General features: G+C 53.6%; 1 protein-coding gene across 6 annotated transcripts; it reads right to left on the bottom strand.

Moving 5' to 3' along the window:
- Positions 1 to 418: 418 nt before the first annotated feature.
- Positions 419 to 21,092, bottom strand: PRXL2A (peroxiredoxin like 2A). 6 transcript variants are annotated; one of them, XM_077746509.1, is made up of 7 exons: positions 20,985 to 21,092; positions 18,475 to 18,591; positions 10,663 to 10,842; positions 8,588 to 8,679; positions 5,525 to 5,665; positions 4,693 to 4,857; positions 419 to 1,171 (listed from the first exon to the last, which is right to left on the bottom strand). In XM_077746509.1, exons 3-7 carry the CDS (start codon positions 10,838 to 10,840, stop codon positions 1,058 to 1,060), a joined length of 690 nt encoding a protein of 229 aa, XP_077602635.1. In that variant the 5' UTR covers positions 10,841 to 10,842; positions 18,475 to 18,591; positions 20,985 to 21,092; the 3' UTR covers positions 419 to 1,057. The 6 variants fall into 6 exon arrangements, with proteins under 6 accessions (XP_077602635.1, XP_077602633.1, XP_077602636.1 ...); XM_077746507.1 differs by lacking the exon at positions 20,985 to 21,092 and adding an exon at positions 20,412 to 20,927; XM_077746510.1 differs by lacking the exon at positions 20,985 to 21,092 and adding an exon at positions 20,412 to 20,927 and having other exon boundaries at positions 10,663 to 10,825.
- Positions 21,093 to 24,121: the final 3,029 nt, after the last annotated feature.

Here is a 24,121-nt window from a genome sequence, read left to right as displayed (position 1 = left end):
CATCCCTCCTTCCCTGGATTCCCATCCCCACCTTCCTACTCCAGGGCGGACTTGGTGCCCCTGAGCAGAGGCCCCCCCCCACCCCCCGCTCTGGGCTTTTACTGACCTCGTAGTTACATAACAAATTAATGAATTAAATTATAGTTCATCTGCTCTGTCCCTTCTCCTCTTCATTCACCAAATTAGGCAGAAAGACTATCAGTAGGAAAGCAGCCACCAATTTTAAATACCAAAGTCATTCCCCTAGGAAGACAGCAAAATCACCCACATGAGTGACAGAATGAATTTCTCTGGTGGTCTGCAAACCTCTTAGGGCATCAGAACTAAAGGAGCTCTCCCCACCCCTAACCCCCCACCCATGGAGAATATTGATTCTTCATGTTCCATGTCTTTGGCATCAATGATTTAAATTCAGCCATCACGACCGTAAATATTTTTATTGTTAGTTTTATCAGAAAGACTTGGATTACAGGCAATTTCTGATACATAATTTTATTAGAGCCAGAAATGATCATTTCTTCTAGAAAAACAAACCTCTGAGGTTAGAACAGGAGGCAAGGAAAAACATAGATTTCACTTTATAATTTACTTTTATCAAGCCACCCCGAGCACTTCAACTCCTTTACAAGAGTATTACTTTAACGGTGTAGAACAGGTCATTAACGGAAAACACACAAGCCTGAAACCTTTATATCCTGAATCTTTAAGTCAATCATCAACTCTTCTTAGATTTTCGAAGACACGAGAATAAAAACCATTGTAAATAACAGAGCTCGCACTCCAGGAGGGGCAGCAGGCAACAGGAAGCTTCATATTTTCCAGGATTCAGCTGAAGTGACCCTCACTGGTTTCTTAGATTTTTATCAATCTTGTCCAGGGGCTGTTTTTGCCTTAGTGGGCCTAAACGGAGCACAATATTAAAACACATTAATGATCTCTACTGAGAACACGGCATGGGTGGCTGTCTAGCTCTCTGGGGACATGAGCAGAGACACGACACATCCCGTGATACAGGTGAGTGGCCCTAGTTATCCCTGAGCCGGGCAGCTTCATACAATCACTTTGTGTCTGAGGCCGAAGTCTGTGGATGGATCTTCCTAGCGGCTTCCAGAACAGAGACTAGGTTTACTTTGTCTCCAAATTCTTTCTCTCGGTGCTCAAGAAGAAGGCCCTGAGACGAAACAAGAGGAAACATCAGTTCTCACTATATGAGTCACCCGTTCGTGACACAGACACCAAGCGGCAGCTCGGGCAGCGGGGACGAGATCCCAATCGGGCCTGGCACTGCTCCTGAAGGGCTCCGTCGTGGGGGTGAGGACGGACCAGGGGAGGCTACCTCACGACAGCTGGGCTGTCAAGCAGTACGGTCAGGAGTGAAGGAGGAAGGCAGAAGGGGTTCAATAGAATGGGGTGACCGGGAAAGGCTCCACAGATGATAAAGCATGGAAGGCAGCTGCGGGTCTACAGAGAGGGGGAAGTCAAAGAACATGCCGGACAAAGAGACTTTCTGCAGGATGAGCTTCCAGAGAAAAGCCTCAAGGGGTGGAAGCGGAGCTCGGAGGTCAGGCTTCGGCCGAGGTTGAATGAGCATCTGAGAAGGGAAGACAGAGCCTCTCCTCAGTTTTCCTGACACCAGAGGCCACTCCAGATACCGTGAAGCAAAATGCTCTCTAAGACAGAAATCCGCCAAGCTACCCCAAAGTGGTAAAATACACAAAATACTGTGTTTGAGGTCAGTATCCAGGAATCCTTGTTAACAAGTTCTCTGACCTATGTCATCAGGGAACTCGACCCAAAAAACTAAATAAACAAACAAACAAATATGTTCTCTCTACCAAGAGGTATACAGACTTTAAAACAACAACAACAACAACAAATCCCACCACACTGTGGCGACTACAGAGAAACAGATCAGGAAACTATATTTACATGTTTAATAAGACAGGAGGCAGACGTTACAGGTCCGGGGGAAGAACAGATGACAACATAGAATACGTTCACGATACACCAGTAAATGAAAAAAGGAGTATCTAGGGGCGCCTGGGTGGCTCAGTCGGTTGGGCGTCCAGCTTCGGCTCAGGTCATGATCTCATGGTTCGTGGGTTCGAGCCCCAAATCGGGCTCTGTGCTGACAGCTCGGAGCCTGGGGCCTGCTTCGGATTCTGTATCTCCCTCTCTCTGACCCTCCCCTGCTCACGCTGTCTCTCTCTCAGAAATAAATTTAAAAATATTGAAAAAATTTTTGAAAAAAGGAGTATCTAGTTTAGCAAGACAGCATTTTCTAAAATAAATAAAACTAAAGTCTTCTCAACCCAGCTCTGTGCTGCTCTAACGGGTTGTGCATGGTGGCTGTGCTGACAGAATGGCTCTCTTCACCTTCTGTTGGGGTTTCACATGTTCTATGTTGAAGACACATTACTTCTTTAATGTAAGTGAGCTTTAAAGATTATTATTAACAAAGGAAATCTCCCCCGAGGGGCAGCCGGCTCGGTGGGATGGCAGAAACTCTGCCCTTAAGACACACGGAGGTGGGGCGCCTGGGTGGCTCAGTCAGTTAAGTGTCTGACTCTTGATCTCAGCTCAGGTCTTGATCTCAGCTCAGGTCTTGATCGCGGGGTGGTGAGTTCAACCCCCACATGGGGCTCCGTGCTGGGCGTGAAGCCGACTTGAACAAAAAAAAAAAAAAGAAAAAGAAAAAAATATGGAGGCAAGTCCTGAACTCAGCCAGCCGGGGCCACCTTCCACCAGGAAGGAAGAAGGCAGGGCCTCAGGGAGCACCCCAACATGGGCAAACAACATGCCTAGCAACACAAGGAACAGGCCAGCCAGGCTCAGGGAGCCTGTGAGCACCAGATGAGTCATTGCCAGGCAAGAGAAGGCATCCAGGTGAGCTCGGCCCTGCCCTGGAGGCCGAGGGAAGGCAGAGGTGAGGAGGAGGAAGGAATCCCGGAGCGCCAGAGCCTGAGGAAGCTGAGCGACTGATCCTCTCGGGAAGCGGCCTAAGGGCAAGGGCCTCTGGATGGGGTCTTTGGAACCACCTCGAAGAGAGGCTCTGGGCAGATGAACAGTGGGGTCTCTGGGGCAGGACATATTCGAGTTCCTGAGTTCCAGGTCCGCTGTGCCACTAAGCAGCTGTGTATGGGCTGAGCTCTTTCATATCCGTCATATTTCATTTCCTCACAAGTAGATGGGAATAAAAATACCTAACATCCCGGACTGGTTGCAAGGACCTAGAACTCAGCAGGCACTTGCTGGCAGCCATGATCGCTACGATATTTTGGTATCTTTACCAGAAAGTAAGCAAATAGGTTCATGTTAAATCAGGCACCAACCCGTACCAGATTCTAATCCAGAAAAGCACTAGCAGTCACCACGATTTAAAAGAAAGAGACTAGAAGTAAAGCTTGAAATGGAAGGACTTCTATTCCCATTAGCTTTGATTCCTCCCAAATTGAGAAAAGCAAGGGGTCATTTAAAAAAAATTTCTTAGTGTTTATTTTTGAGAGAGAGACAGAGAGTCAGAGCGCAGCTGGGAGAGGGGCAGAAAGGGGGAGATACAGAATCCAAAGCAGGCTCCAGGCCCAGAGCCTGATGCAGGGCTCGAACTCATGAATTGTGAGATCATGACCTGAGCCAAAGTCAGAAGCTTAACTGACTGAGCCACCCAGGTGCCCCGAAATTATTCTTTACTATTTTATTTATTTATTTATTTATTTATTTGAGAGAAAGAGAAAAGAGGGAGAGGGAGAGAGAGAATCCCAAGCAGGCTCTGCACCGTCAGGGGAGAGCCTGACACGGGGCTCGAACTCAGAAACCGTGAGATTGTATGACCTGAGCAGAAACCAAGAGTTGGAGGCTAAACTGACTGAGCCACCCAGGCACCCTGAAAAGTGCACAATTATTAATGTTAGTAGTGAGAGTCACTGGTGCAGACAATGCCGTCTTGTTACAGATGAGGCCGAGTTTTAATGTCATGCCCAAAGTTGGCAGAGACAGGACTTGAGGTCAGGGTACCAGTCGGGGCCGTGACGCTGCGCCTACTTCCCACCCCTGCTCTGCGTCTGGCTGGCACCTGCCGGCACTGCACCGGGGGGGTCTCCAGAGTTCGAGGCTGCCCGGGGTCTGATGTGGAGCACCCAGCCACCTGGCTCCCAGGCCCACAGGGTCCCTGTGCTGCCTCTGGATCCTCAGCGCCGGGGCCCAGAGCAGCCGTCTGCAGAGAAGCCCCCAGGGGCAAGTGCTGTCTCCTCCCACACGCTGCTACTCCCCCTGATTCGGCCTGTTTCTATTCCTTCTCTCCTCTTACTTTTCTCTACTGTCCATCCCCGGTGACCTGGGAAAACTGCCAGGGAATACATTCTTGACGGAGTAAAACCTCCGCTTTCTTTCAAGCGCAGACGACAGAACTTGACATCAGAAAAGCCGGGTGCGCAGTGCTGATGAGCTGTGCACTCACCCGCCCCTCTCAGTCCAAGGTACCCGCCTGGCCCATCTCAGGGCGTTACTGAGTGAGGGGACTCAAGGGGGAGGCGGCTGGAGAACAGATGGGCGACAAATGCTAACACCCCTCCCCTCCCCTCCCTGCACTTCCTGGCTTTCTGGAAGGACGGCTGCAAGACTCCAAGTAGGGAAAGTCACCACCCCTCTCAGTGTCTGGTGCCCACAGACCACACGTGAACACGAGGAACGTACCTGCTTTCCCGGTCCCACCACATAAACTCCCCCGAGGATGAAGCCTTCGCCTTCCAAGTTTCCAGAGAAGCCTCCATTCCAGGCCCGGAAGAAGTTGTACCAGACACCCAGACGGACAAATCCCATGAACATCATCTTCCGCTTTTGGGGACCGTAGAACTTTTTCTGCGGGAGCAAGAAAGACAGAGCCCCTGTGAGCAGCCTGTGTGCCTGCCTTCCCTCAGGAGAAGAGGGGCCCGACAGGGCATTTGTTCTCAAAGACGCAACAATGCTGCTTCGTGTCCTTTTCCAGAACCTAACACACATGTGGCTCGGGCCCAGGAGCAGGCTCAGCTGCCCGGGGAGAGACCGCCCTGGTAGCGCCAGCTTCCGGCCACGGGGAGGGCCTAGCTTGGGAACGTGCAGCTCTCCGCTCGGACTCTGACCCCTTGCTAGAGCGTGGGGTGCTCTCATGCCCGTCAGGCTGCTAATAGGCCGACCTCCTGCACAGGTGACAGTAGAGGGGAAAGAAATTCACCGGCTGCGGTGAATTAAGAGACAGGGGCTCGTGCTGACCTCCCACCCCTGTACGGTGCGAGAACCCAGCAATTTCCTAGGCTTCCACACCCAGGTCACAATTCCGAAAGGGCTCAAGGAACACCTGAGAAGACACCTGTCAAGTATCCCAGCATGCTCTGCCCTGAGGGCTGGGTGAGCCTCTCCGAAGTCAGGGCAGCCTGAAGGGAGGCGAGCCTCTGGCCTCTGGCCCCAGGCCAGACCTCCCGTGGGCCACTGAGCTCCCCACCCCTGAGCACAAGCCCCACCAGCCACAACAGGCCCCCAGCACATGGACCTTTTCGTCCAGGAAGACTTCTCCTTTGAAGTAAGGCTGGAAGTCCTTCACTTCAGTGCCGATCTGCTCCTTCACCACTGCGTACAAGGGGACTCCCAGCTCGTCCAGCTTGGGCTTCAGGGAGGACAGGTCCGCGGCCTCCTGCAGAAGACAGCGAGGTTCAGGGGCACAAACTCTGGTGGCTCTGCAGCCACAACCAACACCCACTTCCCTACAGGCCCAGAGTGTGGCTGGCACTGAATGCAAAGAACAAGCGCAACAACGCCCCAAACAACTGAGGCCTGTGTGGCCCCGCCTAAGCCTGTCCCGGCTGCGCACGAGGCCTCGGCTGGAGGGTGTCAGGGCGCCTCCTCAGCCCAGGCTTCTGGTTTTCTCCTCCACGGTGGGAAGGAGGGGCAAGCCTCCCGTTACCAGCATCCTGACCATGGCCTGGGGAGCAGCTGATAACTAGGAGATTGCTCCAGACACGGCCTGGGCCTGCCGCTTGGAGCCGAGACGAAGCTTCTCCACCACCTCATCTCCCAGTCCCTCCCCTGCACTAGACCGAACTAGCGCAGGCGCTGGGGCCTGAGACAAACGCCCCTCTGGCCGTGGGAACAGCTGTCTCCACACCTGCACTCAGGGGGCTCCCCAGCCTGCAACACCCTTCCTTTTTCTCCTGTTCCAGTCCCCCTCCGGAAAGCAGCCCCTGTGCTGAAAGCTGTCCTGGGCTGGTGGAGTCCGGACTAGAGCCCCAGCTCTCTGTGCGTACCCAGGCTTTCCCACCTGGGGACTTTTGCAGAACTGAGTCAGTTGTGTACCACCAAGTTGGGCACTGTCACTTAAGTTCCCCAGTGTGTCTCCGTGTTAGAAACTACGTCCTTCTGTTTCTTTTATCCGTCCATGGCCAGCACATGGGCTGAAGATGTGGAAGGTACTAGAAACCAGGTGGAAAGATCTGAAGGGGAAGGCGGACACAGCTGAAGTGGGAAGCATGGACGTCCTGACTCTCACGAACTATATGCTGGATGAAGAAAGGAAACCACGCGCCTCACAGAGAAGCTTCGCACGCGTCCCGGAGAAGCAGAATCCCCCGCGATGCACTGATCAAGAGCTTCACTGAGTATTTTTTGCAAACCCTGCCCTACAGCGGGGAGGGCCGCAGGCCCGCTGTGGTCAGAGACCACGTGTGTGACATGCCAGGGTTTACTCCCCCTTCCCAGGCTCTTTACTCTGGGATGCCGCTGCACGGAGCCATGATGTGGAAACTCAGTCACATGCCTCCGCTCTGAGCCACTCGAAAGAACACAGGCCGCCACCCAGCTCACGTTTTCCACCAAGTGCTCTGCCAGGTGGAGCCCGGGGCATGGGCAAGCAGGTGCTAATGAGCGAGGGCACTGGCTCTTGGCATCTTTTGGGTTTCACTTGCCTTGGGAAATCAAGTCACGACGGGCCTCCAGGTTGGTATATGAAGGCATGACAGACGTTGAACCAACAGCCCTGACTTTAGGCTTCACTTCCCATGGTAGGTGGAATAACAGCCTGTCAGGATGTCCACATCCTAATCTCAGGAAGCTGTGAGTCTGTTTTGTCACACGGTCAGGGGGAATTAGGCCGGCAGATGGTTGCTAACCATGTGTTTTCTGGGTGGCCCCAACCACAGGGGTCCTTAAACGTGGGAGAGGAAAGCAGAAGTCAGCGTGGTGGTGACGCAGTGCGAGAAAGCCTGGTTGAGCCGTCGCTGGCTGTACAGTGGAGGAGGGGGCCGTGAGCCGAGGAATGCAGATGGCCACGAGAAACTGCAACAGGAAAGGGAGCTACTTCCCACCCTAGAGCCTCCAGAAGGAATGCAGCCCTGCTGACGCCTTCATTTTGCCCCAAGGAGACCAATTTCAGAATTCTGACCTCTAGAACGGCGAGCTAACAGATGTGTGTTCTTTAAAGCCACTAAGTTTGTGATAGTCTGGGACAGCAGCAATAGGAAATGGACACGCCTCCCCCCACGGCAGTGTGATTTTGTCACCACCTCTGCACCTCATTTTCTTCCTCTGGGACACAGGCTGTATTTTCCAGGGGTAGGTGGGGGAGACACCGAAGTGCCTTGAATGTGAGTGGATTCTCTGCCTGTCCAGCCACATGGGCAGGAGAGAGATCACAAGGCTGAAAGGAAAGCCTCAGGCATAGGAAGAACAACGGGACAGAGGAGGATGGTGACATGGACCGGGCCACAGCCACCACGTGGTCTCACTCCCAGTTCTCCCCCAGGCAGGGCGGGCCTCAGAACCTGGGCCTTCTATCATAGACTGTGTGCCCAGGACAGGTCACCAAAGCACTCTGGCCCTTGGTTTACCTACCTGTGAAGTGACAAGGCCGGGCCCTGCCTCCCGGTGACAAGCTTCCTCACTTACTGAGCAGGTGACGATGGCCTCCCTCTGAAGGGCCAACCAGGAGACCACCCGCTCAGGGAGACCCAAATCTCCCCAAACTCAGGCCAATGGCACCCACACCATCGGCACCACTCAAATCGTACTGGGCCACACATCCCACGCCGCGAGTGCACGGTTGGCGCCAGAGAAACCACGTGCAAGTGTGTGGCTCTCGGCTGTCCACCAGGGACTCCACTAGGGCTCCCCAAGGAGAGGGGGATGGGCGGGTCCCTTCTAAAGATGCGACCCTGTGCTTCCCAGCCCACCATGGACCTGCCGCCCGCAGGTGAGGGCCTACCGTGCCTGCACTAGTAAGAGTCCACACGCCGCATTTCCACAAGCAAGTCCTGTGCTTGGCATTGGGAACACACAGCTGGACCTGGTCCCCATCCCTGATTAAATAAGAAGACGGCCCTGGACACAGTCCCTAAGAGCGCAAAGGCCTGAGAGAGCCAGAGTCCAGTGTATTTGCCAACTCCATGATATGGTGAGCTGTTAAATGAACACAGACAGGGAACAAGTCCAAAGAAATACCTAGAGCAAATAACGGTGCTGATCGAAGGTCAGAGGGGGCCTCCAGGCCGTTGGTCCTGGCTGGAAACGTGCCGGCCCCCCTTGCTAGGATCCTTCCCTCGGCACAGAGCCTCCGTGTACTCACCTCCCGACAGAGGAAGCAGCCTGGCCTGCGGACAGCCATGATCACCGCTCCGTTCTTTTCCCAGAGCTCCTTTGCTTTGAAAGTCCTCGGGTCTGGGGAGAAGAAAAGCACCTCAGCATCATCCCCTCCTGGCTCGGCCCCAACCGCGAGGCCAGCTCATAAATGGTACCAGCCCCGCAGAGGACTTGGGAATCGCAAACCGGAAACGCAGGAAAGACTCCCCCTTCGGAGGAAAATTAATACGGTGTAAGGGTCCTACTGAACCCCCCCAATGGGCCCTCCCCCATAAAAATCGATTTGCAAACTTGAACATTCCAAACTGGAGCATTTCTGGAAAACTGGCAAATTCCTTTGCTGGTATCAGCGGACACTGTCATGATCCTTTAGGGCAGATACGTGGCCAAAAGCTGAAAGAGATCTTATACTTTGATTAAAACAAAACAAAACAAAAAAAAACCCCAGAAAACAAAAACCTAACTCTTAAAAGGGCTTTCGTCGACAGAAATTTTTTTTTTTTTAATGAAAAAAATGTTTGGCCTAAATATATTAACTGTAGTATCATTCACAGGACAGGGCAGAAGATGATGGACCAGGAAACACCTCAGGGAAGTACCGCTCTGCCACTCTGGCCAGGCCGCTGTCAGACACAGCCCGCATCTGGAAAGTGGCCTGGGCACTCCCGAAACCTCAGGCTCCTCATTCGTAAGTGTGGGCGCCCAGCAGCTCCACAGAGGCTACAAGGGGCATCGAAAGATGGGTAGGAAAGTGCCCACCATGGTGTCTGCAGACACAGCCCCCGTTTCAGCATGTCTCAGAGGAATCCTGTGAGATGTTAGGTGAGAAGAAGGAGTGGGGCGGGGTCTGTCGTCACCTGACCCTGGAAAACCTTGAGCTGAAGGCAGCAAACAAGTGTCTGTCCGAAGGACTTCTCAGCCCTCCTCCAAGGTGACCTATGTGGTAAGCGTACACTCACAGCTCCCGCCTCCTCACCACCAGCTTCCTCACTTACTAAGCAGGTGATGATAGCCTCACCTCCCTCTGAGGGGCCAACCATGAGACCACCCGCTCAGGTAGACCCAAATCTCCCCAAACTCAGGTCAACGGCGCCCACACCATCGGCACCACTGAAGTCGCACCGGGCCACACATCCCACGCCACGAGCGCACGGGGTGGTGCCAGAGGAACCACGTGCAAGTGTGTGGCTCTCAGCTGTCCACCAGGGACTCCAAGTGGGCTCCCCAAGGAGAGGGGGATGGGCGGGTCCCTTGTAAAGGCACGACCCTGTGCTTCCCAGCCCACCATGGATGTGCTGCCCGCGGGTGAGGGCAGACGGTGCCTGCACCAGTAAGAGTCCACATGCTGCATTTCCACAAGCAACTCCCGTGCTCGGCATCGGGAACACGCAGCTGCGTACGCAGCGTTTCTCAAATGTATTTGGCCCATGGAGCTCCTGTTTTGTGGTGGCGGTCCAAGGGACAACAAGAGAAAGTGAAAAACGCTCCTGATAAGAAAAAGCAAAAAGGTAAAATATCCCAGGTCCAACAAGATCACAGCTGCATACTGTGAACACACGGAAGGAAATGTGCAAAAAACAAATGATTACTGCGTTAGGGCAGTGGGATCATCAGTATGTTTTAAAATGCTTTAAATTTTTCCTAGTGTTGTTATAGTGCCTTTTCAGTTAAATAAAAGAGAGAGAGNTTTGGCCCATGGAGCTCCTGTTTTGTGGTGGCGGTCCAAGGGACAACAAGAGAAAGTGAAAAACGCTCCTGATAAGAAAAAGCAAAAAGGTAAAATATCCCAGGTCCAACAAGATCACAGCTGCATACTGTGAACACACGGAAGGAAATGTGCAAAAAACAAATGATTACTGCGTTAGGGCAGTGGGATCATCAGTATGTTTTAAAATGCTTTAAATTTTTCCTAATGTTGTTATAGTGCCTTTTCAGTTAAATAAAAAAGAGAGAGAGAGAGAGATGGAGAGAGAGAGAGGGCCCCTTCAGGAGGGAAAAAATGAGGAAGTCTGCATCCCGGCACCCTGGAAAAGTACTGAGGCCAGTGGGGTCGGGGCTCACCCTTCTCCAGAGTTTTCAGGTCTATGTCCTCCAGATACTCCAGCGTCGCGCTCCGGGACTTGGGCAGAAACACGTCCATGTTGGCCAGGAGCAGCGCCAAGGCGGCTGCCCCCAGGGCCCCTGCGCCGATGGACCACATCCCCATGGTGAAGAAGCTCGGATCCTGGAGGAAAGACATTTCTGGAGATTGAGAGGAAGGAGATGTTACTGCTCTCCCGTCGAGAGAGCTGGAACCTGGTCTCCGGGCAAGACCCCCGCCTCCTACGAGGCAGGGGGAGGGGAGTGGCGGGGGCAGAGCCAACCGGCAAGGGCTGCTAAGCACCTGCTGGCAGAAGAGCCTGGGGATATGGGTCCCGTGGAGGTTCCCGCCGCAGGGAGCTGGCGGGTGGGACAGGCACGAGAACAGAGACACCACAGCCCTCGAGGATGCCTCTCTGGCTGTTCCTTCCCCCCTGCCCCAGGCTGCAGCCTCCTGACTGTGCAGTGTGTCCGTGCGGGGTGCCCTGGAGGCGGCCTCCTTCCTCCTTCCCCTCCATGTCTGTCGCTGCCTGCTTTTCCCACTGAGTTTGGGAATCTGGGCTCCTGTCTCCCTGGGGAGGGGCAGCTCTCTCTTCCTTGATCAAAGGATACTCAGAACAGCAACCACACTGTTCTGTTATCTTCTCCTTCTTCCTCTTTAGCTTGTGAGTCCCTCAGAAACAGAGGCCGCACCATCCCTCCAGCCGCCAGCCCGTGCCCGGCAGGGCCTCACTCCTGCTAGGCAGACAACCTCAGTATGTTTCTCTCAACTGAGAATCGCTTTAGATTTCCTTCGTTAGACAGATAAAAGAGGCTCATTGTGAAAATAAAACAGAAAGCAAAAAAGAAGCAACAACACACAGCCAGAGTCGACAACAGTCAGCACCTGGAGTATCAACCAGCGATTCAACGACACGGTTTAACGGCGATGGTCACTGCTGAACACGCGTGTCCGGCCTGACATTCTCCGCCCTGTGAGCAGAGCCATGCCGACGTCTGCTGCACCAGGGGAGGGGACCGAGAGGGCAGCGGCACGTAGGCCCATTGCTGGGCGTCTGCGTGGGCCACGGGTCGAAATGGACCTCCACGTGGGCCCCGTAGCATCCAGCCTTGTCCCCAGCTCAGTCCTGGGGGCCTCCTCTGGTCAGGAAGCCCCGAGCTTCTGTGCGGGAGCTCCCGAGGCCCCCGGGACAGCAGCAGCGGGTACCCCATCTGGCCTCCCTTCTCCTGACAACTACTTCAAACACCTGTTTCCACGGTCCTCCTGCCATCCTCGGGGCTGATACTGAGGCCTTCCTCCCAAAGCGCCAGCGTGACTCTGTGTGCTGCGATCACCGGGTATAGACCAGGTGTGTGTGTGCGGAGGGGCCCACCTAACCAAAGACTTCCGTCTCCCCTACAGCGCGTGCATTAAGCACAGTCCCGGAAATCCACGTGCCACCTCCCAGGGCGGGCTGTGAGGGGTCCACTGCCATGGAGGTGGGGGGCTGGGGTTAATTTGGTGGTGATGACTTGGGAAGACAGGGTGGGCCAGGCTTGCATTAGGCCAGTGTGAAAAGTTCAGATTTGAGTTAAGAAATAAAAGGGAACTTCCAGGCAGGGGGGTGACGAGGAGGAATGACCAAATGAAAACAGCATTTCCGAAAGAGGAATTTGGGAGGGGAAAAAGAAGAGGAGGCCGGTGTGTGGGCTGGGGGAGGGGCACTACCCAGGCACCTCTCCCGGGCGAGGGTCTGGGGCCCGGAGAGTAGAGTTTCTTACCACTTCGCGGCCTCCTGGCTGGCAGTACTGGGGTCACATTGCAGTGCAGATCTCACCCCTTAGCTCAGAACTAAGGAGTCATCAGATGCATCTTAAGCAAACCGGGCAGGCAGTTCACATGCACACAAAAGTTTGAGAAGCATTGTCCAGGGCAAAGAATTCATGATTTTGCGCTTGGCTAGCGGTCAGCCACAGAAAGGACAGTGACGAGGGCTGGGAGAGCTGCGCCCTCCAGTCTCTCAGCTCACCTCTCTCAGCTCACTAGGGGGGCAGCAGGGCTCATGCTGAGCACACATCTACGCCTTGGCCTGGAATGTCCTGCCTCATCCGTTCTGCTCCTCAGGGCTTGGACACCTCTTCAAGAAGGCTTCCTGGATGCTACGCCTACCCTGGCTGCCACCCCCAAGGGATGCAGATTCCCCTACACCTCACACCTGTGACGCTTCCGATGTGCTCCACACAAGATATGCACCTGTGTACCTTTGACTCTGTCCCTCCGCTTGTGTCTGAAATGCCAAGCCCAGCACAGAGCCTGCTTGGTACACAGCAGACTCTCCATAACTGTGCGCTCGAATGAATTCAGCAGAACTGAATGATGATGAGAGCGACTTAATGGAAAACCCAAGTCCCTGGGCCAAGCAGGAAAGAACCTTAGGGCAGGTCGGCTTCCAATTCTTTTACAAGGCAAAGTTACACATTACACGATTATAATTCGCAGAACAATCGGGGGAATTCACGCAACAACCACATCTCTCGCCTGCCAGCTACGAACAGAAGCCTCCCCAGAGTCTGGAGCAATTCCTGCACCTTTACATGTATCCCAAACATCCCTGGATTTCTGACATACGTGGATGACTCAGGAGCATATGGCGTGGGCTCTGATCACAGATCTGATAGTGCTTAAGAAAGGTTCACAAAGACCGGCGTACATCTGCCCTTACAAAGGACTCACTTCGGGGTGCCTGGGTGGCTCAGTCGGTTAAGCGTCTGACTTCGGCTCAGGAAATAATCGTGCGGTTCGTGGGTTTGAGCCCCATGTCGGGCTCTGTGCTGACAGCCAGCTCAGAGCCTAGAGCCTGATTCAGACTCTGTATCTCCCCCTCTCTCTGACCCTCCCCTGCTCATGCTGTCTCTCTGTCTCAGAAATAAGTAAAACATTAAAAAAAATTAAAAACAAAAAACAAAAAACAAAGGACTCGCTTCAACTCCTGAAACACTTCAGTGCACTGCAGGAAGTCCAGGGAGCCTCACACTCAGCTCCATGTCCTCCCAACACACCCTTGCTGCTCTTAGAGGCCAATGGGCCCCATCTTCCCACCAACGGCCAGTGAGCCCACTTGCTTGTGACTGTGATGGGACTCAGCATTTGTTTCCAAACATTTATTCAGCACTGACGTGTTTGATAAATGGCAGTGTGGGAGGACGTGCCGCTAAATGATACAAGGTCCTGGAGGACATACGGGCCTCACACACAGATAACAGAAACTCAAGCGGCAAGGTGAGGCAGCTTGGGCAAGGCGTGAACGGAAAGCGATGGGGATGAGGGTCAGTTCCATCCGATGTGGGAAGCCACAGAAGCACCCAGAAGGAGGTGGCTTTGGAGCTAGCATAGGACTCCGTGGGCAGGATGGAAGGCCTAGGCCCCATCTGGGCTGAATGAGTCTGGGAGACACCAGGCAGCCTAGGAGCGGATGTCAGTGCCCAAGGCACTCGGAGAAGGGAAGCTCCCGTGTCCAAAGGCACCCCCCCCCACCCCCCTACCTCTAGCCCAAGGACTGGAATACAAGAGGTGGGATTCAAAGCCCCCAGGAGTATTGTTTACTACCCCACCCCCACCTGAAGCCTGGGATCCAGGAAGTCTGAGCAGAGATTCACCCCTCTGAGGAGCGTGGGCTCCCCTCTCAGGCACGAAGACGTGAGAGCAGCGGTAACTCCAGAGGGGAGTTACTCTGCATGAACACACGACTGCAGTGGGCCTCTGGCAGCAGGCTCTTCTGCTGTGGGGGGGAGGGGATGCAGTGAAAACTGGCTCTTGGAAACACCCAGAGAACGTGCAGGTCCAGCCCCTGAGCCAAGCCCCCCAAGTTACAAAGCAATCCCCCTCCTGGCACGTCTTGGAGCAGGTAGCCCTGCAACTCGCTGCTGAGCGAGACCGGCTGGGAATCCTGAATCCTGGCAATTCCCACGACAGAAAGAGAGGAGGAGGCAGGGGACCTTACTCTTGAAACAGAACAAAGCGTTTTCACATGGGCCTCTAAGGCCAGTGGGAGAGATAGGAAAGCCGGTAAGCCAGCATTTATTTAGTGTCACTTGACACTCACGGCCTAATTCCATTCACTCAACAGTCGTATGATGCAGATATTACCCTGTTTCATGGGCTGACAACCCTGAATTCAGAGCAGCTCAGGCCATTCTGCAGTGTCACAGAGCCGGCAGGCAGCAGCACTGCAACCTGGACCTAGACCACGAGGTCCCTAGGGCTGCCTACGTTGCCTCCCCACACGTTCATCTGCGGGTTTCTGGGGGGTCAAGGGCATTGATCCCTTTTGTCTTAAGGAGCATCAGAAAAGACTGACTTTTTTTTTCAGTCCTCAAATACAGCCAAATCATTACAGGAAATTTCCCATGTGACAGATGTCCCTTCTCTATCCCCCCCTTCCTATCCCCATCAAGGAAAAGGTCAGTTTTCCTAGGAGGTAACAGCAAGGTTGTTTACAGAAGCCGGCCCCCACCTGACCCGGCCCCCACCTGACCAGGCTTCAGGACTCAGTTCCCGCTGCGGGGACTTATCTGTCCCTCCGCCGTCTCCCAAAGAAGAAGGAGAAGTGTGATAAGACCCCAGACAACAGCTGGGGGAGCTCAGAGCAGCAGCTCCGGTGAGGGAAGGCACATGGTGGTGGGGGGACAAGACCCAGCAGGGCTCCCGAGGCCAAAGTGGGGGGGCGGTCCCTGCTCCAGCCCCATTTTCCTCACTCCAAAATGAGGGGGGCGGTGGGCCGAGGTGGACGCTAAGGCTCCGTAAAGCACTCCAGTGCCATCATGCGGGTCTATCTAAAGCAGATCACTCTGGAGTCTGCACGTTCTTGGGTCCCTATCAGAACTCTACCCCCTGCGCACCCATCTCAGACTCCAGAGTGTTTCTTCCCTGCAGCCCCGGACTCCACAAGCCACTCCCTGCCCACAGCCCCTTCTCCCCACCCTCGGTAGTGGGTAGTGTAAACCTGGGAGCAGGGCACACTCACCATCAGCAGATGCACGCTCCGGGGCTTCTGCCGACAAAGAGGCTGACCCAGCAGGAGCAGGCGGGAACCAGGCTGCAGGGGAGGGCTGGAGGCGGGGCTCTGGAGTCCCGCCTCCGGCCCCAGGCTCGCTCTCTCACACGACAGGCAGGACCGGGCCACCCAGAAACCCTGGGGCTCCTTCAGCTGTTAATACTCAATCTCCAGAAAACATCAAAATGGAGAGCTGCCAAGGCCCCCGGCCCTTCGAAGAGCTGAACAAAGTTTGAGTCATTTGCAGTCATGCAGACTGTAACATTTATCAAGCGCCAACAGACCCTCCCTGCTATCCGGGGCAGGCTCAGGAGGTGAAGCCCTCAACGCCGCCCACGTGTCCCCACTAACTGAAATCCAAGGGAGATGTCGCCTTCTTCACGGCTCCTCACGCGGCCTGTCCCTTGCCCCGTTCTTTGCCCTACACCCAGGAAGTCAGCTGGTTCCCCTGTGGCCCCTCACACACTATGTGTCCCCTACGCCCCTTGGCCTTCCCTCCTCCGCTCCTCTCACCCCCACCTGATCCCGGGTGACCTCACCTACTCCCAGCGCTGCACCCTCACCCCTTGGAATTGACTTCCAGGTTCCTATTGCTGTCCCAGACTTAAAAGTTTGTACCTGAGGGTTCCGTAGGTCATGTCGGTCGCACCGTGTCCAAAGCTGACCTCCCCTCCAGTCTGTTTTGCTTCTGAGTTTCCTAGCTCAGTGAATGACAGGCACCTGGCCGACTGCTCAAGCCAGAAGCTGAGAGTCACTCCTTCTCCCTTGTCGCCCGCCTCGAATCCGTCCTGTGCAACGTGGTTGACGCTCATCCTCCCCTCGGCCTCTCTGGGCTCAGGCCCCGGTGACCCTGTGCTGCCCTCCCTCGGTAACCACAGCACAGAACAGGCTTGGCTCGAGCCAGGTGCCCTACAGCTTGCTCTCCACGCTGCAGCCAGAGTGACTGTAAAACACCTTGACCTGCTTCTTGCCTTGCTTCTGGGCTCTCAGAACTCCTCAGCGCAGCTGTCGGGGCCCTACACAGCTTAGCTGCCGTCCACCATGCTGACCACTCCCCGTGCGAGGACCATAAGGTGTCTTGTTAGGCCTCCAAACTGCTGCTCGTGTTGCTTCCTTTGCTCAGAATGCCCCTCCCCTCCGTGCCCACTATGTAAAGGCCCAGCACAAATAACACTCTGTCCCAAAGCGTCTTCCTGGATGCCCCAACAATCAACTATCCCCCCCACTTCTGCCTATATAGCGCACACACATGTGGAAACACACAGACCTTTGCACATGGCACAAGGCACACACGGACTTAGTGTATTTTAGCCACTGGCATGTCTGTTTACACAATATGGTGGAGCCAGCCGAGGGCAGGGCTGTTGCCTCATTCACTCTTGCATCCCTGGCATTTAACACAAATCCTGGTAATCAGTAGGTATTCAATGTCTAATGAAATGATCTGAATGTCATTCTTTACACTCCATGTTGGAACTGATTTGGAGCCACCCAATGTCAGCTCTGTACCAGAAAGTAATTTTGCACGGGGCTGGCTTGACCCTAAATAAAACACTCAAGCCTGGGGTTTGGGTGATCTTAGGTTGGGTCGTAGCTCCACCGCTCAACGGCAAGGCGATGTGACCTCAGCTACGAAGACGCTGTGTACAGATAGAGGGAGGAGCTAGCAAATCTATGAGGTTGCCCCGGTTCTGACATCCGAAGACTCTAAAGAACAGCACGGCTGCAACTCCAGGGTTCTGATGTCCAAAAAGCCACGGGGGGCCTCTGTTGCTACCGCTCTCCTGCTGGGCGTGCACACTCTCACTCCTCACTTCCCCGGGCCTAATTCCTGCCCGTTCAAGGAGCTGCCTCTGGGCAGGAACTGATAAAGTCTTTATAAAACAAAGTATCGGCATCGGGTGGGATAATTCGTGCCTGAAACAAGTAGAGACGGCATCCTATTCTATACTAGAGGGTACACCTGCCCAGCCCAGCCCCACCCAGGCAATCCTCCCTCCCCAGAATGAGCTGGCCTGAGACAGGCCAGGAGGAAGAAAGGGCTGCGAAGGGAGAAAAAGGAAACTAAAGAATGTGCACGGGCCTCTCTGCCTCCAGCCCTCAGTGCAGGAGGCTGGAGAGGATGCTTCATCTTCCTTCTTTGCTCTCCTGTCCCCTCTCCTTCCCTCAGAACTCTGGTTCAGCCTCTCCTTCACTGAGCAAATGAGGAAACTCGGCCCAGAGAAAGGACTAACTAGTCCAAGGTCACATGGGGGAGGGCTAGTCAGTGGCTGGGCTGGGTCTGGGTCTTCCAACTCCCAATCCAGGATTATTTATCCTGCATGGGACACCCCTGCAGAAGCTGCGACCATGGAGCATGGGGAGAGTGGGTCAGGGTTCAGGGAGGCAGGGGAGCAGTAAGGTTCCAGAAGTCTGCTCGCTGGCCTGAAGAAGGCTGAAGGTAAAACTGCAACTGAACAGGGCCCGGGAAATCTCCGGCCAGAGAGTTCACCTATCTTTGTGAGTCCCAGTGCTTTGCAAACTGCTTATAATCCAAAGCCACATGTTTTTATAAGGGTCACATCGCTCATTCTCAGCTGAGCAGCCACCGTGCACCTCTCCTCCCCACACTAACAAGGTCCTGTCAATTCTGGATGACACAGGGACAGGCTTGAAAATACCAGTTTAGCAGCCTGGTGGCATCGGCGCCCCGGGCCCCATGAGCAGTAGGGAATGCGCTCTCACACCCCTTGTCATCAAGGGCCCTGCAGTGAGCTCTCACCTACTTGCCTTAGTCTCCAACTCCCTGCTGGGCTCCTTGGGGTGACTGTCTGTCCAGCTCTGGCCCAGATGTCCTTTCAGGTGTCAGAGTTGGGAAGTTCTGAACAGATGCCGAAAGCTGAACAAGAGGAAAAAATCAATTATTGGGAAACTCTGAGACAAAGACAAATCCTCTAATCAGAGCCCCCCCCCCCCCAAAATATGTGGCCAATCTGTCCCTTGCTTGCACAGCCTCCTAACTGGGCTCAGAACACCAGCTCTATCAAGTTACGTGGGTGTGGATGGGAAGGCAAGGGCAATACCACAAAAGACCCTGGGCTTTCGGACAAAAATCCTGCGTTTTCATTCTTTGAGAGGTCACCTTGTCCCTCAATAGCTCTTTCCTAAAAACAAGGGAACTTGGAGGGGTTGCCAGGAAGAATACATATATATGCATCTGTTTGTACAATAAAGTATTGCAGAATTTAAGGCATTATCTTTCTCTTCTTTGCAGGGCTCAGATTCACATGGGTCTGAGGGCAGGTCATTCGAAGAACACAAAACACTGAACAACTTCTGCAGGTGTGCCGCCCCAGCTGGGTCAGTACAGGCTTGCCTCTGTACTGGGTTCTAGGTCTGGAGGGAAGCCCGGTCTGTCTCAGGCTCCTGCTCTGCAGGGCTGTGCCGTTCCTGCAGCCTGGCCAACACTGCCTTCTGCACCAGAGAAGGCAAAGGGCGCTGTCCACGTGTTACCTCTCTGTGCCACAGGCCACCGAGATCAGAGATGAGGCTGGGTCCCTCGGCCTCTGGACAGTTATTGCTACACAAGCCTCAGCAGAGGAGACTTGGAGTGTCTCAGCTGAACATTTCACAATGAGACAAGAATTCAGCTTGCAGTTTCAGGGCCCAGGATTCTAGTCCTAGCCAAATTTTCTGAGAACCAATTAAGTGACACAGGCTGATAAGACAACCATCAGAAATGTCTTCTGTACCCCTAGGGAAGAGTACAGAAGACCTCAAAGAAATGGCATACCCTTCCACAGGCGGGGGTCATGGGAAGAGCTACACCAAGAGGAACTAAAATCTAAATTAAATTCCTACAGGTTGTAGAACCCGAACAAGGCATTGTTTTTGCAACAATAAAAAGGGAATGACTCCTGAGTTAACCTCCTACGGCACTGTAGGAATCAAAAGATTAAATGTACGGATGGTGCTTTGTAAGTAAGCTCCCTTACAAAGAGTGACGTAAATATGATGTATAATTCTTACTCATTTCTAGATTAGTCAATGATCTCCCCTAAAATGTTGTTTGTACATGAAATGGAGGGTTTCTGATGACTGGGTATGTTCCAAAGAGTCAGGATTTGCATTCTGAATCCCCTTTCTTGGGCTCCGGGACTGGGCTGGAGCAGGAGCATCTAAGCTAGCATCCAAGCTGCTTTCTGGACAATACTTTTCAAAATAAATCCTAAAGGATTCTTTTTTTTTTTTTTAATCACCCGCCAAGCTCATAGGAAAATACATTAAAATAAACAAAACTGATCTTAAGTCTAGGTAATTGAGCTTCAGAAACATCATGGTCTATAAGGGAAAAAAGGCCCAGAGTTCGCTGGGTTTGAACTCCAGTCCAGCTTCTGGACTCCCTGGGTGTGGTCCCTCCCCAGAACCCTTGCCAGGCTGGGCCTTAGCCATCTTATCTCCATTTCTTTCACTTCTCCACCCCTGCAACAATCTCGAGACTGTCAGATCGGTGCCTTGTTCGTCCTTCCATTCCTGGACTTCAGCACAGGATCTTAAATGTACACTTTGGACTCTTTCCAATTCGGTCAGGGGTGTGTGACCTTTAGGGGAAGGACAGAGCAGGTGCCTCTGAGATTCCGACGAAACCGTGGCCCCATAAAACACACGACCCTGAGAAAGCACATTGCCTAAGCAAGGGCAGAGCCGGGGTCCGCTCACCTGCGTCTGTTCCGCCCGCCCCCAGACAGCCCCCAGGTCCGCTCGGGCGGGGCAGGAGCGCCTGGGCAGGGTCCTTTTTTCAGCTTTCTATCCCAATAATTCAGGCAGGTCGGTGTTATCAGTCTCAGTCAAAGCCGGGAGAGGGGAAAAGAGTGGGGGGAATCTGACAGATCAGAGCCAGTCCGGGCCCTGGGTCGGGGAATCTGACAGATCAGAGCCAGTCCGGGCCCTGGGTCGGGGAATCTGACAGATCAGAGCCAGTCCGGGCCCTGGGTCGGGGAATCTGACAGATCAGAGCCAGTCCGGGCCCTGGGTCTTTGGACCTTCAAACACGGGGTTTTCCCGCTGACCGCTGCAAGTTGGGCCGGGAGTGAACGCCGTCCGTCGCAAGGGCGGGGGGTGGGGGGACCCGCTTCGGCCCCGGCACCTGCCGCGGCGCTCAGCCGGCTTGGAGGAAGCTTCTCGCGGACTCTGGGGCCGCCCGAGGGGCGGGCCTAACACACCCGGGGTCTGACCCACCCTCGCGCATCCGACCGAGCCTCGCTTCCCGCGGCCCTGCCTCAGTTTCCTGACCTGCGCCGTGGGGGGACACGCGCCCGCGGATGTCACGTGCGCGCAGGCAGCTCGCACCACTTTCCCCCGCCCGCCTGCTCCCAGGCCTGACGCCTGGAGGCGAGCGGACCAAGCNGGCGTCCGAGGGGTGGCCCCGGCGCCTGCGCTCTTCCGCGCCTGCGCCGCCGCACCTCTCCCACGTGACCAACCCCGCTCCTCCGGGAGGAGCACGGACTCCGCCTCCCCCCGCTGAGCCCCGCCCCTGTGGGAGGAGCCCGGTCTGTAGGGGTCCCATCTCTCCGGCGCTGCACCCCTGGCGGAGCTTGCCTTTGACCCTGTGCGGCCGTTTGGCGCACGGTCGGTCCCCGGTTCTCACCGCTCTGGCTTATAGTTCAGTTCTTCGTGAGTGGTGACCCTACACCGCCTGACTCGTTAGGGGCATTGCCTGGAGCGAAAGGAGGCTCCGGACTGCCTTAGCTGGATCTGAAAGCACCTGTCCGGTAGCCGAGGACCAAAGACACCTTTCAGCTCAGCGAGTTTTTGAGCAGTTTCTTTAATGAACTTTTTGTTTCCCTTTTGGTATAGGGCTGAGGAATTTTTACGATTTACGATGAGTGTCCCTTCAAACTTTAGGGACGAATTCAGAATTGCTAGCCTCTGACCCCGTCACATATTCTCTTTCACCTTCACAATCCTGGCCATCGGGCAGAGGATAGGGAGTGGTAGTGGGGGCCTGGAGCACTGGCTCCTCACTGAGTCTGAGTAACATGGTCTAGTTGGACCCACACTTACTCATCCATTCATTCACTCATTCTTTTACTCCTCATATATTGTGCTCACACTGTTTTAGGAAAGTATGTGGTTGGGAGAACACCTTTTCAGAGACAGGAGGAACTGACTCACAGTACAACACTTAAAATACACCAGGACAATGGGGTGATCAGTCACAGCGCAGTGGAGCAGCAAAGCAGGGCTGACACACCCACCTGTTCGAAGGGGCCATCTGCCTACAGTAACTGCCCCCCCCCATCACCTGGGAACCACCTACGTGGGTACAAAGATCAAAAGCTTTACTGATTTACCTCCCTGGCCTCCTACTCAGTCCCCAGGTTCTTTGTAAACTTATGGACCTATAGAGTCTATTCAAGAGGTGTCTCCTTAACCAGACTGTGAGTTCTTTTACTCGTCCATAGGACGCAGAGTCTGGTCCAGGACCAGCACCAAGACGTACTTGGGAAGTGTTTTGAAAAAGAGGATGTTTCTAGATTGGGGGTGAGAAGGATCAGTTTGGGTGATCATGCAGGCTCCCTCAGGAGTAGGTAGGTATTTTATTTGAAGAAATACTTGGTATAATTTGTTACAATATGGGTATAGTCGTAAGAAAACAGTTTACCTTCCCCCCCCCTCCAGAGGAACTTTCTCAGCTCCTGCCTCATTCCTCCTTACCCCATGGGGAGGGGAGAGGAAGAAGGCTCATTTTCTCCACCCTGAAATTGGATATTTGGTCAACAGTGAGGAAGGCTGCAAGGAAGAAGGGCCACTTAGAACAAAACAGGAAGCCATTTCCTTTGGGTATGGGTCCCCAGAGACTGGCCATTAACGACAGAACCATTCAGGGGTCAGGGGTCACAGAATACTGAGGTGGGAGGCTCCCTGAGGTCTCAGCTGAGAAACAATCACCAAATGCAAAAAGCCATGAGTGTATTTACACATCTGTAACATTCCAAAGCTCTGAACTTCAAAAGTCGGGCTAGATCTCATAGCTAATTAACACACTCCTCACACTCCCAATTTGTCCAAGAAAGCACAGGCTGAACTCATTAAAAAGCAGTCATCAGACCAGAAGAATAAGTTATGGGCAAGTAGGCACAGGAAAGAAAACTTATCAAGCTCAAGGAATAAAAACAAAAACACCAATCTGCCAAGTTTTAAAGAGAAAAGTAATTCTAGCTTTGTAAAGACCATAAAATAACCTAAATTTGGAGGGTTTTTTGTTTTGTTTTTAATGTTTTATTTATTTCTGCGAGAGAGAGAGAGAGGCAGCGCGAGCATGGGAGGGTCAGAGAGGGAGACATAGAATTGGAAGCAGGCTCCAGGCTCTGAGCTAGTTGTCAGCACAGAGCCCAATGCGGGGCTCAAACCCACAAGCTGTGAGATCATGGCCTGACCCGAAGTTGGAAGCTTAACTGACTGAGCCACCCAGGCGCCCTTTAAATAACCTAGATTTTGAATTGAAGGGGGTAGAAATTAAGGCTGACTAGGAGCTTTATGCTAACTTCTATAACTTAGGTATGTTATTCCATTGACAGGGGCTAGGAAAGTGTATTCTCCTTCCTGACCTCATAGGCCATAGAAAACATTGCTAGCAGGAGGCAGACACGGATAAAGACTTGGGATTCGTACGGCATCACAACTACTTTCAGATTCAGCTAGCTTCCTCTGCTTACTCAGCGGCAATCCATGCCAGCGGTAGAGCACAATTTTTAAAGCCAGTTGGTCCTTCAGTGTGTCTGGGCTCAGTGAGAACAGTTTGGGAAGCAGGTAGCATTAAAGTGAAAATAAAGTAAAAATGGGTGCTTGACTTCATCAACTTCATCAGGCCCAAATACCCAATCTGTGATTACATGAAAGCCTGATCAAGATCTGGAAATGTATGAACCACATAAATGTGCACCTATCTGCTACAAATATCTTTACTTGCCAATATCCCTGAATCCCACTCTTCCTCATTTCTAAAAAGTATCTAAAGGTGCCCTACTTCCCAAGTGTGCCTCACAGCAAAGCCTTTAGGATCTTCTACATGGAGTCCTCAAGAGACATAACCAGTGGGTACCAGCTGAATTGATGACCGACTGGGGGCTGGATGATGGGGTCCCCAGGTTGGGGAAGTAAGACTGCCCCACATATCATCGTTCGGTCTATCCTTTGGCATTTAATGAGCCTTCATTTGGCTAGGCAACTTTGGTTTGCAAGAAACAGAAAACCCAGGGGCGCCTGGGTGGCTCAGTCGGTTAGGCGTCTAACTTCAGTTCAGGTCATGATCTCACAGTTCGTGAGTCTGAGCCCCACGTCCGGCTCCGTGCTGACAGTTTGGAGCCTGGAGCCTGCTTCAGATTCTGACTCCCTCTCTCTCTGCCCCTCCCCTTTTCATGCTCTGT

The sequence above is a fragment of the Crocuta crocuta genome, unplaced genomic scaffold (genome assembly GCF_008692635.1).
Source record: "Crocuta crocuta isolate KB4526 unplaced genomic scaffold, BGI_CrCroc_1.0 scaffold28, whole genome shotgun sequence".
NCBI lineage: Eukaryota > Metazoa > Chordata > Mammalia > Carnivora > Hyaenidae > Crocuta > Crocuta crocuta.
This window is presented reverse-complemented; position numbering and strand designations above follow the sequence as displayed.

Excerpts from the sequence above, each read along its gene's own strand:
- PRXL2A (XM_077746509.1), bottom strand. The coding sequence starts at position 10,840 with ATGTCTTTCCTCCAGGATCCGAGCTTCTTCACCATGGGGATGTGGTCC. Across the intron at positions 8,680-10,662 it reads CCTGAAAACTCTGGAGAAGG|ACCCGAGGACTTTCAAAGCA; the intron begins GTGAGCCCCGAC and ends TCTTCTCCCCAG. Across the intron at positions 5,666-8,587 it reads GCTGCTTCCTCTGTCGGGAG|GAGGCCGCGGACCTGTCCTC; the intron begins GTGAGTACACGG and ends TGTCTTCTGCAG.